Source organism: Haliotis cracherodii, unplaced genomic scaffold (genome assembly GCF_022045235.1).
Source record: "Haliotis cracherodii isolate W230 unplaced genomic scaffold, xgHalCrac1.p SCAF_7, whole genome shotgun sequence".
Taxonomy (NCBI): domain Eukaryota; kingdom Metazoa; phylum Mollusca; class Gastropoda; order Lepetellida; family Haliotidae; genus Haliotis; species Haliotis cracherodii.
In genome coordinates, this window is record NW_027266330.1 from 40032094 (window position 1) to 40050278 (window position 18185).

Sequence of the window (18185 nt, forward strand, 5' to 3'; positions counted from 1 at the left end):
AGCCTGTCAATATCCTTCAGTCCGACATTGAATCCACAACAATGGCATGGTCACTTGACGTAACCAGATAAGCCGCTACACACAAGAGTCAACATGTGAGTGGGTGAGACACTACATGTACGTAAGCACAATCCTTGGTGGTCGCTTAGTGTCTTTACGTTCATGTCCATGCGTGTCGGCGACCTACAACAAGAAAGACCCAGTTTTTGAATGGGACCTTGGTCAGGCAGTTCGTGATTCAAGTCCAAATCCAAATTCAAAATTGCCTCTGCTGACGCGCACTATAGTGATAAACGACTAACCTTTGCCCTTTGCCTTGACTGGAGGTGTGAGACTCCTTTAACTGAACGGAATTTCGAAGTTGGCGATACAAAATAGTGTTAACCCCCCACGCTTGATCACACATAGGTTCGAGGGGCGTTCAATAAGTTTTGCAACTTCAATATAAGACCAAGTCGCAGAATATCTTTTGCACTTGTATTTTTTCAATATAATCTCCATTCACCTCAATACACTTATTCCATTTGTCCTTCAAGCTATTAATACCAATTTTATAGAAATCCGCAGATTGGCCCTCTATCCACGCCTCTGTGGCAGCCTTTATGTCCTCGTTATCCTGGAAGTGTCTTCCACGTAGGGCTGATTTCATTTGCCGGAACAGGAATTAGTCTCTGGGGGCTAAGTATGGACTGTAGGGTGGGTGATTTAACTGTACAGCCCAGACTTAGCCCCCAGTGACTATTTCCTGTTCCGGCAAATGAAATTATATTGAAAAATACAAGTGCAAAAGATATTCTGCGACTTGGTCTTATATTGAAGTTGCAAAACTTATTGAACGCCCCTCGTATCTATAATGAAGTGCCTGTTCACTTGTTGTAAAACCACAACGAATTCCGTATTCTGACACTGAAACAACGAGTTCAGAAATAAGTGAGTCACATCATTTCAATATTCACCTGGTGGGTTGGGTTGACATCTGGACTGTACATCATCAAAGCTGAGAGCCTGAAACCGAATATTGAAACAGCCATGGGACATGTAATGATGTGCATTGTACGCGTATATAAATATGTAGGTTATTACCCGTATTGGTGACTTAAGGCGAGGTGTGTGCAGTTAAGAGATCTCGCATGACTGCCGTTCATGTGAATGATGAGATCCCATCTTCTTTCATAAACCTGTCGGTTCACTGAGGTCGATTCAACGAGTTTGTAGATGTAAAATACACATACGTATCCACTTTGGAAAAACAGTAGTTGTAAAGCTTGCAACATAGTTGTGAAGCGTTGAATTTTATATGTCTGTTTGTTGTTTCTTTGGGAATGTGCAAACTACATGTGTGACTACGCGTCTAGGTTTGCAACAGTGTCTGATATTTTGACCAACGCCCCATGTCGTCGAGGTACGATGACATGCAATAGGTCAGACACCGATCCCGACCACCCGACCCCTTTTGTCGTATCAAATGACAAGCAGAGATTGCTGGGGGACTTATTCTGAATGCGAGTCCCTGCGACAGGATTACATGCGCCTATTCCAGGCAACAGAGTGATTGAGAACATTTGTGTTGCTCTGTATCGACCTATCTGGGGACGGACGAACGTAGATTTAACAATACTATCAAACAAGCGATTGGTTCTCACCACACTGATGTTCAAACGTTCAAGTATAGAACAGTCTAGCGAGCTATATTATCTACCCTACCGCCGCCGACCGTCGACGTCTCCAAAATGCGCTATCGTCGATGTCGGAGGTGGCCGTCCCCATGGTGGGTGTGGCTCGCTTGGCAGCAAGGAATTTCCGTACCTGAATATATACAACGTCAAAAAGTTAGATTTCCTTTGGTGCCAGTTTATTAAGATTTACAATTCTGAACTAATTTTGTATTGTTAGAATTAGAACTGTATTAAACGTATTTGGTATTTGTTGTAACTGTCATAAATTGTGCTTGGGGTGGTTTTTTATTTACCTGCACCTTCATTGTAGTCATCAGAAAAACATATAATACAATACTATTTCCTGGGTGCACGATAACTGACATATAAGGTAAAGTCACAAGCCATGGAGGAACTCACCTCTTCATTGCAGAGACAGTGCAGGAAGAAAATCAACAACCCCTGAAACGAAATATCCAGTCTGTACAGTGATAGATAGTCATATATTTATAACCCTGATACATTTTATGGATGAGGTAATTTATGGAAACGTCGGCATTTGAGAAGTCATACTTCTTAAATTTTATGCAACCACGTTTCGTTAGGAGCAGTGTTCTATAATTAGACGGATGTGGTAAACGAGCATGTTCTAGTTGTTCTATTAACGATTACTTCACACTGATTCGCGTGCGAATTTAACGCCCTGCTGTACCTGGAATACTGGCGTAACACAACAAACAAAGCATAATATGCTTTTAGTTTACGATTTAATATATCTACATGGGCAGGTGCTGAAGTGTTCACCGGCAAAGAGATTCATATTTTTCTTAAGATTAGATTGAAAGCCTATCCGCATATAAACACTGTTACACCAGGGGAATTCATGACCCCGGCAACAAGCAAACACTGGCGATCTTATCCAAATATACTGTCGTTGTTGTTTATACTATATTTGACACTGGGCCAAGATATGTGTGTGTGTCTACCTGTAGAGAGTTGCCGATGACGAACAGATAGTGGAAGATGGTGCTGTAGGGAACGAGGATGCTGAGCAGCCACGTGACGCCTAACAGTGGCAGCAGCATGGACATGGCTCTCAGGCTGGCTCTGGGGATGACAAAGCGAGTTGGGCGTTGCTGCGTTGAACAGTAATTATCGTCAGTTTAATGTGTGAGTATTGCCTGACGTGATAACCGGTTTGCTCTGAGATGAACACAACCCAAGGATCAATTTCAGGGCAAGCCTTGGATTTCAACATTGCGTCAAAGGATCCGGGGACACTTGATTGAAACAATATATGACCTTGTGAAAAGTATGACACCTCATCTTCCCATGGCGTCGCAAATGATAACGTTACGTTATACACGTTTGTCACGTCCATGTTTCTTTCTGACTATGGGAAAGATGAGTACAGTCACAAATCGAAATTAAGGATCTCTGTCTGACTAAAAGACTCAGAACTAAGGAATTTGTAATTCCATGCAACACACTGGCGGGTAGTTTACTACGTATACCTGATCCGAGCAGCCTCTGACTTCTGAGAATTGGCCTTGAGAGTCAGAAACACCTTGATGACCAGACCCAGGATGATCAGGTTGAACTACAACAGCAGACACACAGATCACAGAGAGTAGAAGCCGATGGCAGATTTAATGTTCAGACTGGCTCTCGCTTCTTTGGCCGACACATATTATACAAGCAACATAAAACGCAGACGATTGTAAAGGAATAAAAGTCAGTTCACTGTCTGTTTTGGGGGAGTACCAGGAAGATGTTGTATTTGCTATTTGTCACATGGCATCAGCATCAATGCTCTTCGGTTTTATCCATTTGGCAGATCGTTGAGATTTGTTCCACCAAAACCTGCCACCAAATCAACTGCTACACTGACATATACTATCTCCAAATAGAAACAAATACGGGGATGTAATAAAGAAAAACTAGAGAGGTCTGGTAGGGCTTTGCAAGACACATTGAAATATCAAGACCACATGTTCTTTTTCACTGACAATTTTCACGTGTATACTACTGCACCGTGGGAATTCGGACATCTCCAGTGGTTCAATAACATCTTCAGTTTTCACAGCAGAACTATTGAACACGGCCATGTCAAGAATGGAGGATAACGTAGAAAATCAAGATATACGTCAATTCGAATATAGTGTAGCATAATCGTAGAAAAAACAGTTTAATGTAAGGATATGGTGTTGCGAAATGCCTAAAGACTAAAGATTGTAAAATGACCTGGTGAACATGAACACTAAAATAGTTGCAAATGCATTGATCAAGTCATTGATGGGATATGATTTGCTGCAGTGTAAGATAAGCAGAGTTCATCACACTTACGATGACGATGAGAAGCATGGGCGCCATGAAGGCCCAGATGAGTCCGTGTTCCGCAGACAGCCAACAGCTGATTGGTAATGAAGGGCTGGATTAGTAGAAGTCATGGAGGTAGATATTGATGGATCCGTATGTTGACGGTCACAGTACAACGATCTGGGAGTTGTGAGCTAAAACATCTCTATCGAGTTTCAGAACTCTGCACTTCAGCAACTGTGTACCCATTTCTATTCAATCCAACATTATTAGACGCTGCCATAAATTACATATCATCACATACCATACGCTTAACCATATTAAATCACACACACAAATTAAAAATCATCATTCAACGACACAACCTACCATTCACAATGAACAGCACACTGCATTCAACACTATGCATACTAAGCACCGTAATCTCGTATCACCCACCTGTCCCCGGGGCCGTCGCCGTAGTGAGGGAACTGTATACCTACGGAGAGGATGACAATGATAATCGGGACACCCCAGCCGATGACTGCGTATTTGAGGCGCATGTCACCGTAGATGTGGTGACTTCGCAGACAGCTGAGATAAAGACAAAGTCCTTCAAGCATCATCCACGTAAAGCCGGCCATGAAGAAGAAGTGCATCAAAATCGCCACCACCTTGCACAGAACCTACAGTGCGGGAGGAACAACGTAGCAATGCAATGACTTGATCAGATGAAGCAATGGTACAATTCTGTAAAAGCACATGTTAAGCATTCGTAGTCTAATGAAATGATGCTTGGACAGGGCAACCGTCAATTCCCTATCGGTATTCTTATTCATATGTCTGTCACAAAAAAGGAAGTGACAAATTCAAGACCATACACAAAGTACTCTTTTGTACCAGGAAAATGTGTAGTCAAGAGCTTAGAATGGCAAAGTCATCCTTAGACCGTTGATGATAACAGATACATGACAGTCATGCTGTAGGTAGTCAAGAACGAAGGGTGGAAGAAGGCTTACCTGACTCTTGTGGGCGTCACTTGAAGCAACGAAGATAATCTGAGCAAACATCAGAGAACCTGCAAGATTTGCATGGATCAAGATCCGCTCCCGATGCAGCATCCTGTATTACAGGCAGCTTGTTAGTTACAATGTTTGAAGTATGCATTTGTAGTGTTAATAATCAATCTGTCGATGCTTATGATGCAATGTATTTTAGAGAGGCATGTGTTACGTCCTGCACGGACATCAGATAAACATGCAGATTACATTACATGCGAGGGAGGGTTCTTGCACACCAGTACCTGAGATAGGTGAAGCTGAAGAGGGTCATGGCCAGCCCCAGGATGGACAAACTACATCCTACCGCTGACAGGATGTACAGCACTCGCTCGTTGATGTCAGATAACTAAAGACAGAGGTCGATCTCATTTATCAGTTCGTAAAGCAAGTTCAAAACTGTGAATATGTGAATATGTTTCGTGTCGCAAGACCAGAAATTATTATTTGGAAGTAGGATAGCTCCATGTCTAATTTACCATTGTGTTCCAAGCAGTGCAAGGAATTCTTTGTAGTTGAGTGATTTATTTCAATTTTGTGCCATATATCATATATTTGACACAAATAACTTACTTTATCATCATTGTAGTACAGGACAAGAACAGCGAAGCTTGTGAGATGGTCGCACGCGCAGGTCGTGTGGGTATTATTCTGACTCAGTAGATGACACCCGACATCTGACCATTCAGCCTCGTGGGTGTTCCAGAAGGCACAGATGCGCGTTTTCTCCTCCTCGCTCTGCCAGACACATATATATATTATGCAACAGACAAATATACACATAGATTTCACATATAATGAGTTTTCACACTGACAAACACGTCTGTATTTCCCAAGCAATTACTTTTTTGAGTGTCATCAACATGGCTAAAAGGGTATATTCTAGATTTCTGCATTAGGAATATGTGTTGGTACTTTTTTACGTATACACATAAGCCATTGGCAACCTTTCTGTCAACTCGTGCAACTGTGAAGTTGATTGCGTTTGGTGTTTCTACTTTCGTCTTGTGAGGGGACTTCGCATCTTGCACAGACACAGAGATGACCTTGCTCCCCAGCTTGGCCTTTCGGTACTTCCGGCTCCTTTTTGACATCTTCCGGTGCAGGTTCTGGTATACAACAGTGGATACTCGCCCTGGTCAAAATCACGGAAGCAGTCAACAAGGGGGGACGTGAGAAGTGTGATGGTGGTCATCGCCGTCCCTATACGATAGTCATGTGTTTGATTGCATAAGTTAAGAGTCGCTAATGAACTATTATTTACAGTAGATACATAATAAACGGTACAAGTGAGGTTACATTCTATACACATACTCTGCAAAAAATAAAGAAGAAAAAAAAGTAGTAAAATCATTAATATCTGACTTGGTGTTACCGACATAGATACAAAAATAATACCAAACACGAATTGGTCATCTCTGCATGGATTGGGATTCATTTGTGTAGAAAGAACGAGGTACCGCAGAAATTTGGTGAAAAGATGGGAAAATCACAAGAATATAACCACGTTAGAGCCTGGCGCCGAAACACACAAACATGACATGCACGTACAACATATCTTGTTTGAATCATCATTTGCATGCCATCACAATCTTACAGCAAGAGAACGGCGAAAACATTCCACAACTGACGAAAGGAAGCCCAACGCAACAACGCCATCGGTCGACTGCAAACGAGAGTCACTTTCAGCTGTAGCAAGGATTTTCCACTCAGCAAACGTTTTCCAGTCATTACAAAACTGTGGAACCGTTTTCAGACGCACGGGACCTTCCCAGATCCGGTCGACCACGTATCACTACTACAGCATAGGACAGATTCAAAAGGCTACGTCATGTACGTGAAAGAATCACCACGGCAACTTCTACAACAACAGAAATACCAGGATTGCGTAGAATATCACCCCAGACAATAAGGAACCGTTTAAACGCTGTAAGTATTCGCGCTAGACGACCAGTTCGAGATGTCATTTTGATGGACCCGTGATCTCGGCTGCAGCGTCAATGGTGTCAAGGTCACAGAGTGACAAATGCGAGGGAGACCAGTTTTATGCTTCACCGTGCGGATGGTAGCCGTCGTGTTTACAGGCGTCGCGGGGAATGTTATGCACGAAACTGCATACAGAAAGTGGACAGATTTGGTGGTGGCAGTGTGATGATGTGGGCGGTAATCTCCTATCCTGGTAGAACAGACGTTTTGCAAGTTCTGGGGAATTTAACGGCACAACGTTAAACAGGTGAGATTTTTCGGCCACACGTTCTTCCCATTATGCAACAAGCGAACGCCATTTTCCAACAAAACAACGCCCGGCCTCACACGGCAAGACTGACAACAGTCTTTTTCAGGAATCGCAACATCAAGGTCCTGTCATGGCCCTCCAAGTATTAAACCCAATCAAACATTTATAGGATGTACTTGATCAACGACTGCGAGCACGTTAGCAACAACCAAAGAACCTCCGACAGTTGGCACAAGCACTGCAGGCAGAGTGGGTGAACATTCCTCATGCCACAATTCGGGATCTGATTGCTTCCATTGGACGACTATGACAGTCACTCTTAGACTCTAATAGTGGGCCATACAAGATATTGAGAACAGATGACCTTCACCTTGACAATCTACTGTTCCATCTGTGCCATATGAAACCTGAGTCAATGACAATGATGTGTGCCAATTGTGAACAATCGATTACCATCTGTTGATTACTTATATGATATATTAAATATACATCTAAAATCACTTTTGCTTTTCTTTTAATGCAGAGTATATATATGTAAGGCTCATTTCAGATGTCAGGTCTATTTACCATATCCGGCAGTGACCGAGGATGACAGTTGTATGTGATCAGAGTAGTTCCCCTCATGGATGTCCAGTTCGTCCTGGCTGCCATTCAATGATACGATCTGGATACCTGCGTACATCCAAAACTAACTCACTGATACATATCTAATGAAAAGGGTATTTTTTCAATGTTTGGGAAAGCATATAGCTAAATTGTCTACCTGTATATGACACATTGGATACTACTTACAGAAGCTGTCATATATCTCCTCCATTGATAATATCCTCGTCGCGAACAGCACATGCTCCATGGCTTCCAGAATTGCATCAGGCTAAATAGATTGCATAACGTTAGCATAAGTGTAAGTGGTACAATCATGATAACATGACACATCCATCGTACACATTTACGCCCACACTCCTAATACACTTCCACATGACAATTAACCTCCACCTTCACAATCTTATCCACCAGTCATCTCACAGTTATACATCCACATCCATACCCACTTCCACAACACATCAACGTCTACATCCACGGACACATTCACCTACATATCAACATCCACCAACACATCAACGTCTGCAAGAACCGACACAACCACATTCATCCACACTTCCACAACACATCAACGTCTACATTCACCGACACATTCACCTACACATCCACATACATCCACACTTCCACAACACATCCACGTCTACATCCACGGACACATTCATCCACACTTCCACAACACATCCACGTCTACATTCACCTACACATCCACATTCATCCACACTTCCACAACACATCCACGTCTACATTCACCAACACATCCACATTCACCTACAGATCCATATCCACCAACACCTCCACGTCTATATTCACCTACATATTCACCGACACATCCACATCCATCCACACTTCCACAACACATCCACGTCTACATTCACCAACACATCCACATTCACCTACAGATCCATATCCACCAACACATCCACGTCTACATTCACCGACATATTCACCTACACATCCACATACATCCACACTTCCACAACACATCCACGTCTACATGCACCTACAGAACCACATTCGCCAACACATCCACGTCTACATTCACCGACATATTCACCGACACATCCACATCCATCCACACTTCCACCAACACATCCACCTATACATCCCAATTCACCTACACATCAGCATCCACATATTCATTCATATCCACCTATACATCCGCCTTCACCTATACATCCCCATCCACCGAAACATCAACATCCACCGAAACATCCACCTCTAAATCCACATCCATCCATACATCCACATACACTTGCACATCCACCCACACATATCCATACAAATACGCAATCACAACCACTCACACATCAACATCAGTATACACATCCACATTCACATTCACCTCCAACTACATCCATACATGCACACTTCCAAATGAAGTACATAAATCTATGCACACACCTCCTTTCACAATTGTTCGACCTCTCACACTATCATGAAACACATCCCCAAACCTCCACTGTGTGGACCACACGTTGCCTGACCTGTCCGTCCCGTGCCACACCGCCATTGTCCTGCTCCTGATGTGGCTCCATCATGGTCAGGACGGTCGACACGCTCGTGGCATACATCTGAACACAAGTCCAACAGTGTACACGGAGGTTGCACTGTACACCTTAATGCGTACGATGCTGATACAAATGTGAGCAAATAACGGGACAGTATAGTTTCCGTGACCAATTGAATACCTTATAAGTTGACATACCTCTTATGTAGATACTTTCCTTTAGTCCCGGCATCCTCACAATATAATTATCAAGTCTTTAAAAGGCATTTAGAAGTGATACACATAAGGAAGAGAATTATTGAATGTCAACATATTTATTATGGGGAACACAACAACAACATCCACTTGCCAACCTGATGCCCACAGCAGTGAACTGGACCATCTCAAGGAAACCTTCACTTCCCTCAACATTCACCCTGCCCTCCTAGTTTCTACAAAACCCTCATCCGCAAAACCCTCAAGAACTCCGATCCCAGGCCCAAACCTTCCCCATCGCCCATCAGAATCACCATACCCCACAACGGCCCTGTCATTCATCAGATTTCCCACCTCATCAAGAGCAATGCCAACATAATATCACCTTTTCCAAGTCCATCAAGACCAACCAATAGCAGAGGCACAAGCAGCGCAAGTCCCTAGAGGATGTATGTACTAGATCCCCTGCAACTGTGGCCACCAATACATTGGAGAAACCCTTAGACCGCTCAACACCAGATTCAAAGAACATCAGACCTCTGTCAACAAAGTAGACCAGAAGTCCGCTATTTCCGACCACATCATCAAGACACCAACCTTCATGTAGGAAACCACCTAAGTCCTGTCTACCAACAACAACAACAAGCCATTGACATCAGGAGTCACCATCCAGCCATGAACCGTGACAAGGGATCACATCTGCCCATTGCTTGGGTTTTGTTGCTTTGATCATTGTCGGTGCTAATTATCTAGATGTGTCCCTCGTGATAAAGAAGTTGATATCCATAACTTCTCTTCGTTTTATACAATTATCATTATTTTAAATCTGGTGTCGAAACGCTTGATATCTAGCTACATTCCCTTGGTCCCCAGAGACACGTTACGTAGTAAATTCGACATGATAAGTTGAATAGCTGTCAGTGTGGTTGTAAATTCACTTCTGACTAAGCCGTCAATACTCCATTGAATAATAAAAGCATATCCCCACCCGGTAATACCTGCCATGTTAATCCCTAAACCATACTGGGTTTACATTAAGTTCATCTCGCTAAGGAGCTCTGAAAAGGTAATACACATCAAATTGTGTTCTGGAGTGAAAATGTTAAAACTTATTCAATTCAGAATTAAATTTAAAGATGAAATACAGACTGAAAAACGTCATGACTATTATGTAAGTTACATATGTCTCACATCAATGTTAAGAAGAAACAGTCCAGGTCCCTTCATCAGGGTTTCACTGTCTATACAAATGGAAACTAGGCTTTTTTCATCGTCATACAAATATATACAATCGAACCTCGCTATGTTGAGCTTGTGGGAACCTGAAATAAAGTTCGAGTTATCCGGGGTTCAAAACATCAGGAAAATTATATGCTTAATTTGGATAGTTGGGATATCGAAGTTCGACACATTGAGGTTCGTGTGCATGTCCAAGCCAAACTTTCAGACGGCGGAATCGACTGTGTAGAACAATGTTCTAAAACTAGTGCTTTATATTTAAATTAGTGTCTATGACTGGATTCACTCGCTGTCATATATTTACCTGAAAGGTATTTTTATCACATGTTTCCATTGCTGATAACTTGACTATTGCATCCGTCATTTTTCGGACATCTGATTGGCTTGCAGCGCCAACGTTAGAAACAACTCTACTAAACTGTGTGACAAGGGCCTTCACCTCAAAGTCGGACATGTTGGAAATTGGTGACGAGGCGATGTTAGTCAGCGTATCTTCCATCTCCTTATTAGGAATCTGCAGCAGTCGAAAATAATATTTAATATCATCCATGGGTCATACTTACCTAGAGTACTATACGTCGAAGTTAAGTTACCAATCCACCGATGTCCGTCCATCGGTAGTTCATGACAATACTGCGTGTGCATGATGTTAGTGTCGTGTTGGAAGACATAATCAAATTATTGACCAATGCATGACAACGGTGGCGTACAGCAAATTAACACAGGGAAATCTGTAGGATATTAATTATATTTGATTTCCATGTATATAATACGGGAGTATTTAGACAGGATATTCAGAAATATATTTCAATGTGTTAGATTGACTACAGATTAGACCATAGATGTGAACAATGTCAATGTGTGAAGCACCTGCGATTTTCTAAATTGCGTAGTCCTGTCATGTGTGGTTACCATGGTTACATCAGTGATGATACCAGGTGTTGTGTCCGTAGCAGTCGATGTTGACGTGGTGGGGGTGGTGACATAGCCGATGGTGGGTGTGTTGGCTTCATATCTGGGGGTGATGAAGGTCTCCCCACAGCCTGCCCCGGGCATAGCGGTGACACACCCAGGCGTTGTGGATGAGGCCGCGTTAGTGGAGCCGCTCGACGTGGGCAGGGGGGCGCTCATATCTGATAACAGTGACATCACTAGGTCACCTTTCCTGAGTTTTGATGTAACATATTATTGAGTGAACTTGGTGTGCGACGTGTAAAAGATAATCACAACTGAACTGGCTGTCAACATTCAGAAATCGGAACATTTAACATTGCAAAGTAATCATTTCAATATCACGAAAATATAGTAAGGCATAACATGTTTGAGAGAAGATTACAAATAATATGTTGTATATATAGGGAATAGATACTCAATATGTGAGAGGGGTGTGAAATTCCTCTCGGGCTCGTAGGCAGCTTGGGTTGTATACTCCCGAAGGAGTTGAGAATGATAACTGGAATACAAACGGATCCACTGGTCGGGGAACAAATAAAACCGCATTTGAGCAGATACTAGTACGTGGATACCTGCGGTATATAAATGTAAAATATATTAAAATAATAATTACGTTTACTGATGTAGCGCCTACGTTATCAGATGACCAGGAGTCAGTGACAAGGCCTAGATTATATTTTCCTTATGTATGTGTCGTCTGTGGTATCATATGACTAGAACTAGGTGATATTACCCTTATGTATGTGTCGTCTGTGGTTTCAGATGGCTCGGATTTGTGACATTACCCATATGTATGTGCCTTCTGTGGTTTCAGATGGCTAGGATTTGATGACATTACCCATATTTATGTGCCTTTTGTGGTATCATATGACTAGGACTAGGTGATATTACCCATATGTATGTGCCTTCTGTGGTTTCAGATGGCTAGGATTTGATGACATTACCCATATGTATGTGCCTTCTGTGGTTTCAGATGACAAGGATTTGATGACATTACCCATATGTATGTGCCTTCTGTGGTATCAGATGGCAAGGATTTGATGACATTACCCATATGTATGTGCCTTCTGTGGTTTCAGATGGCTAGGATTTGATGACATTACCCACATGTATGTGCCTTCTGTGGTATCAGATGGCTTGGACTTGAGGATATTACCCTAATGTATGTGCCTTCTGATGATAAGGACAAGTTGAAACTGCCAGATCCCCCGACAAGAAGAAGCAATACTTGAAGCAAAATACCATGCTCGTGTTTAACGCGGAGAAAATTAGTTAAACAAGAGCAGAAAAGTCTTACTCTGACACATTCAACGAGTAATGAGTGTATTTGTGTATATATGTCGTTACGTTTAGTATTCTACAGTTACCAATGTGGAAAACACACAGGTATCTGATCCAGGGGTAACAAAAATAACACTTGCCTCTCACACACAAGTCCCTGGTCCAGGAGTTACACGAACAACACCTTCCCCTGTCAAACAGGTATCTGATCCAGGGGTCAAAGAAACAACACCTTCCCCTTTCACACATGTATTTGATCCAGGGGTTACACGAACAACACCTTCCCCTTTCAAACAGGTATCTGATCCAGGGGTTACCCGAACAACACCTACCTCTCTCACACAGGTATCTGATCCAGGGGTTACAGAAACAACACCTACCTCTCTCACACAGGTATCTGATCCAGGGGTTACAGGAACATCACCTTCCCCTCTCACACAGGTGTTTGATCCAGGGGTTACAGGAACATCACCTTCCCCTCTCACACAGGTATTTGATCCAGGGGTTACAGAAACATCACCTTCCCCTCTCACAGGTATTTCATCCAGGGGTTACACGATTAACACCTACCTCTCATACAGATATCTGATCCAGGGGTTAAAGAAACAACACCTACCTCTCTCACACAGGTATCTGATCCAGGAATTGCACGGGATGGCTCTTAAGTCGTCCGATATAAAAGCGAGACATGTATGGTTTATCTCCAGCTGATCTGTTATGTTGTCCCATCTGGCGAAGAAGGGCTCAGTTGTCGTGTCCAGCCAGTAGTAGGTCATGCTGCCGTTCACCTCCACACGGGTGGCTCCGATAATCACATCCGTCACTAAGGAGCCGTCAACATAGAATTAGAATTAAGCATTGGTACACCCAACTAGAAGTGTCTATATTATCTTATTATGTTATCTCCTCCTCGGTTCTGGAGGAACATGTAAACACATGAGAAGGGAAACATTGAAGTGAGTAATTTTCTTGCAATGGGTTAAAATTATGTTAGTGATGGCCGTCATTGGATGTGCGTGTATGCATGCTTGCATGTGCTTGCTCTCCAACGCCGCACTCAGCAATATTCCAGCTATATGGTGACGGTTATTGAATGCCGTCGGGGTTCGGTTATCGTTTGACAATTTGAAAGCTCTCACTCATTTGAAACTTGAGTATTCATTTGAAGCTTTTTAACTGTTTTTAAATGATCCCGGATCTAAACATATATAATGGGCATACCTCTTGTCAAGGGTTCAGCGTGCAACCCGTTTCACAATTTTTGAGAGCGTAAAAACATTTGAGGGTTCTTCTCATTCAGACTTCTACATGCCTTAACCAAAAATCGAAGAAGATTATATGTTGTAAGCTGTTTCTCACATTTATGAAAATATTCGCCCGACTGATGCAATGGTGTCGATGCCACGAAAAGTATCTTTCACTTACTCAATTTCTTAAAATAGACCGCTGCACATTTGCCCCATAAACCTATTTAACAATATGAGATGAATATAGACGGGGAACCCGCAATATTTATCTTTGATAATGTTGTTCCATATTTAGTACTCTGAAGTAAAAGTCTTTCTTTTTCTATTCTTTTTATAATTTTATTTACCATATATACCAAATCTGTATTTCTTTGTTTTCTGTTTTCTTTTCTTTTCTTTTCCCTTTTTATCATTTTATTTTTTCTATTCTTATTTTACCAAATATATAAAAAAAAGAATTCCTTCTATCTTATCATTTTATTTACAAAATATACCAACTTTTTTTCTTTCTTTCCTCCTTCTGTACCAATGTATTTACCAAATCTTTAATTTATTTGCTATCAAAGGTGCAGGGCGTGAAAAAGTATCCATTAATATTTCAACAGTAACTGTTTTTGAAAATAAATTATGTGATATCAACTTATCCTTATAGTTATTTTAGCGTTGTCCATATCTTGTGAAGACATAATAGAGGTTGAAGGAGAAAATGTCGCAAGTACATTGAGTAGATAATATCGGGTTCAATATTTATTTATGTATTTGTCATATGTGAACGTATCATACCAAAACATTGACTATAAATCCAGTTTGCTTTGACAAAGATCAGATTAGTACACTTATCTTTGGGTCTTAAGCTTTTGTTTCCATTTTCTAAAATGATTATCATTTGTCAAAGTTCCACATAAACAAACCAGTAAAGTTAATTTGCTTTCTTTTTTACTTCAATGTATATGTACATCTGAAATGCATATGTAATGATATTACATTTTAAAAACATTTGATATATATGTATATTTGCACTTGCTTGACATTCAGCAGTCATTATCAGTATCATCTAGTATACTCAACAACAAAAGTTCCTGTGACACCAATATTGTAGTGTATTTTTTCAAACAAGTAACGTTTGGTTTTCAGTATTGTAGTACATGTATGGAATCAAGTCACAAAAACGAAACTGCTACAGAAAAGCATGCATTCCATGCAAAAGTTTACTTTTATGCAAGCCCATTGCATTTCACTACCCAAGAATGGGTATAAAAACATATGCGTTAACGGGATTCCATATGCATTGATAAGCATCGTGCTGACAACAACCACTCAGAAAAACAACAAAATTACGCAATTATTCAACAAGAATGTTGCAAGGCAATTTAACGTTCACAGAAAAACCATTTGATGTTTATGGCAACGTTGGCAACAGACGAATGCAGAAAGAGACCATCCTCGGAGTGGCAGGCCACGCGTAACCAATAATCGACAAGACAACTGGATTCGAACAACACACCTACGAAATCGATTCCAGCCAGCAACAGTGACTGGCATCCCTGGCCTTCGACGAATGTCTTCACAAACCGCACGTCGCCGCCTCAGATGTGCAGGGATTGTCGCCAGAAGACCCGCCAGATGTCCCATTTTGACAGGAAACCACCGTCAAGCATGTCTACAGTGGTGCAGACAGCGTCTACCCTGGACGGCCATGCAGTGTGGACAAGTTCTATTCACTGACGAGTCTCGTTTTCACCTCAGCCATAGCTATGGTCGGATTCGAGTGTACCGACGTCGAGGTGAACGTTACGTCAATCATTGTGTCATGGAAGAAGATCGGTTCGGGGGCAGCAGGGTTATGGTATGGGGTGGATTACAGCAAGACAGTGGACCCGTTTGATAGTGGTAGAGGGAAATCTCAATGGACGTTTTTGCGTCGTCATGGCCCAGACATTACCTTTCAACATGACAACGCCCGGCCTCATATTGCTGAACTTGTTCAGGATTCATTTCAACAACGTGAATGTCGTCCCCTGGCCGGCTCGCTCCCCTGATCTCTCACTAATCGAGCACATGTGTGATGAGATTGATTGGCGCCTTCGACGTCAACCACGGTTTCCACAGACACTCCAGGAACTTCGAAACATGCTCCAGCAGATATGGACAGATATCCCACAGGACGCCTTGTCCATTCCATGAGACGAATATGTGTTGCTTGCATCGCAACCAGAGATGGAAACAAACGCTATTGATTTGTAAATTGACATTTTGGCATGCTCATGGATTTTTTTATGAAATCACGCATTTTCTGAAGACTGTATGGCAAATTAAACCATTTGAACACTTACAGGAGTGTGTTATCTGTTGTAAACTGAAATTGTTTCAGTTTTGGTAAAAACATAACTTTGCATTAATTCTTATTCAATGTCACAGGAACTTTTGTTGTTCAGTATATATTCAAAAATATCTCCTGCTCATTAACGTCATATACACATTGAATGATTATGGAAATAACTTTGAATAAATGTTGAAAAATATTAGAGTATAGGCAGATATTATATGGAAACAAATCATATTTGCTACATCAGGCCTGACAAATAGACCTGAATACTACAGATGAGAAAAGGTGCTGTCTAGTGTAAGTCAGGATATCGGCAGGATGCGACACGTGTTGTAAGGGAATTTATGGGTCATGAGATAAAATGACATATTTAATAACGACAGAATAAACAAATTATATCGAAACTACACTACTGCCTAGAAGTTCATTCCCCTTACACGCATGGGCAACGCGTTACGCAACCAGTGTGCATCGGGTTGGTCACGCGTGTGATACCCGTGTGCAACGCGTTGCACACGGGTGTGCACCCCGTCCGCCACTCGTGTGCAACGCGTGACACACTCATTAGAGGGGGAACAAACTTTTGACCAAAGGGGGACCCGTCTTAAGCTGACCCTGGAGGTGGTAACAAGGAGAGAAAATTTTGTTATCCTGACGAAAAATGATAATACACATGTATTTGCTAATGTCTCCTTTCTTTATGTGATTTTGTGGGAATAACATGAATACTGTTGTGTTTAAATAGATCTGTCTTGTTTTATACGACCATTGCTTCTAAATCCGATGGTGTTATAAGAGAATACATGGTCCTGGAACATGTTATTGCAATTGAAATGCTTTTATTGTGATTTGACATTAACCGTCTGTAGTACGACTTTCAGTGATAATATGTATGAGGTTTGGCGGCGCATTGTTTTTATTGGACCCTAATTACTTTATGATGACTTGGACTCTTTATCTCAGCTCCATAGCAGTGAGGCTGGGAAAGAGCAGCATGTAATTAATGAGGGTGGGTTATATCATTGAGGATACACTTGAGGGAGAGAATACTAATTACCGTACTACAGGAAGAGACCTGTAGACGTAAGCGCGGGGTTGTGTTTTAGCTGGCCGTTCGATAATGGCCGCCAGGAGAAGTGAGCTTTGACTGCGTCATCTAAAATAAATAGTAAGAAACAGCAGTGTTATTTTCACGGGTCTGTTGAATAAACTCCCAGCGCTACGGTCAATGTATCTTCTACTTGATCCTTGATACATCATTTTGGCATTCACAATATATAGTATTTCAACGTACAAAGGAGCACTGATCTAAAGCAATTCCGCAGGAGTAGTTGTTACCTGTGCATTACTGTATTTTCCCAGTGAGTACCCGGATGATATAGCAGAAATCTAGACTTGTTCGCGACCTGTGCTCGCCATTCGTAAGCGCATTTTTATTGAAAGTAGAAGGACGTATGGTCACATTGATCAACAAAAATGAAATACAGTTTTGGAAATGTAGGTATATTTGTGGGGAGCATCGGTAATGGTGATGCAGTTTTGGTAAGTCACTTGCTTGGTAATTGTGCGATATTTGTGTACACTAT

The 18185-nt window shown here is 41.8% G+C and overlaps 1 protein-coding gene across 1 annotated transcript in view; it reads right to left on the reverse strand.

The window, feature by feature from the left end:
• Positions 1–117: 117 nt before the first annotated feature.
• The window catches only part of LOC139448595 (adhesion G-protein coupled receptor D1-like), a 35723-nt gene continuing 17655 nt past the window's right edge, over positions 118–18185 (reverse strand). The window contains exons 3-20 of the mRNA XM_071230161.1: positions 13643–13849; positions 11662–11924; positions 11096–11305; positions 9335–9421; positions 8040–8121; positions 7815–7919; positions 5959–6146; positions 5585–5749; positions 5257–5360; positions 4973–5075; positions 4413–4639; positions 4002–4086; positions 3170–3255; positions 2642–2762; positions 2076–2117; positions 1705–1806; positions 957–1005; positions 118–183 (exon numbers count right to left, since the gene is read on the reverse strand). Of these exons, the coding sequence (XP_071086262.1) occupies positions 161–183; positions 957–1005; positions 1705–1806; positions 2076–2117; positions 2642–2762; positions 3170–3255; positions 4002–4086; positions 4413–4639; positions 4973–5075; positions 5257–5360; positions 5585–5749; positions 5959–6146; positions 7815–7919; positions 8040–8121; positions 9335–9421; positions 11096–11305; positions 11662–11924; positions 13643–13849 (2249 nt within the window). The 3' untranslated portion in view covers positions 118–160. The remainder of the gene's footprint in view (positions 184–956; positions 1006–1704; positions 1807–2075; positions 2118–2641; positions 2763–3169; positions 3256–4001; positions 4087–4412; positions 4640–4972; positions 5076–5256; positions 5361–5584; positions 5750–5958; positions 6147–7814; positions 7920–8039; positions 8122–9334; positions 9422–11095; positions 11306–11661; positions 11925–13642; positions 13850–18185) is intronic.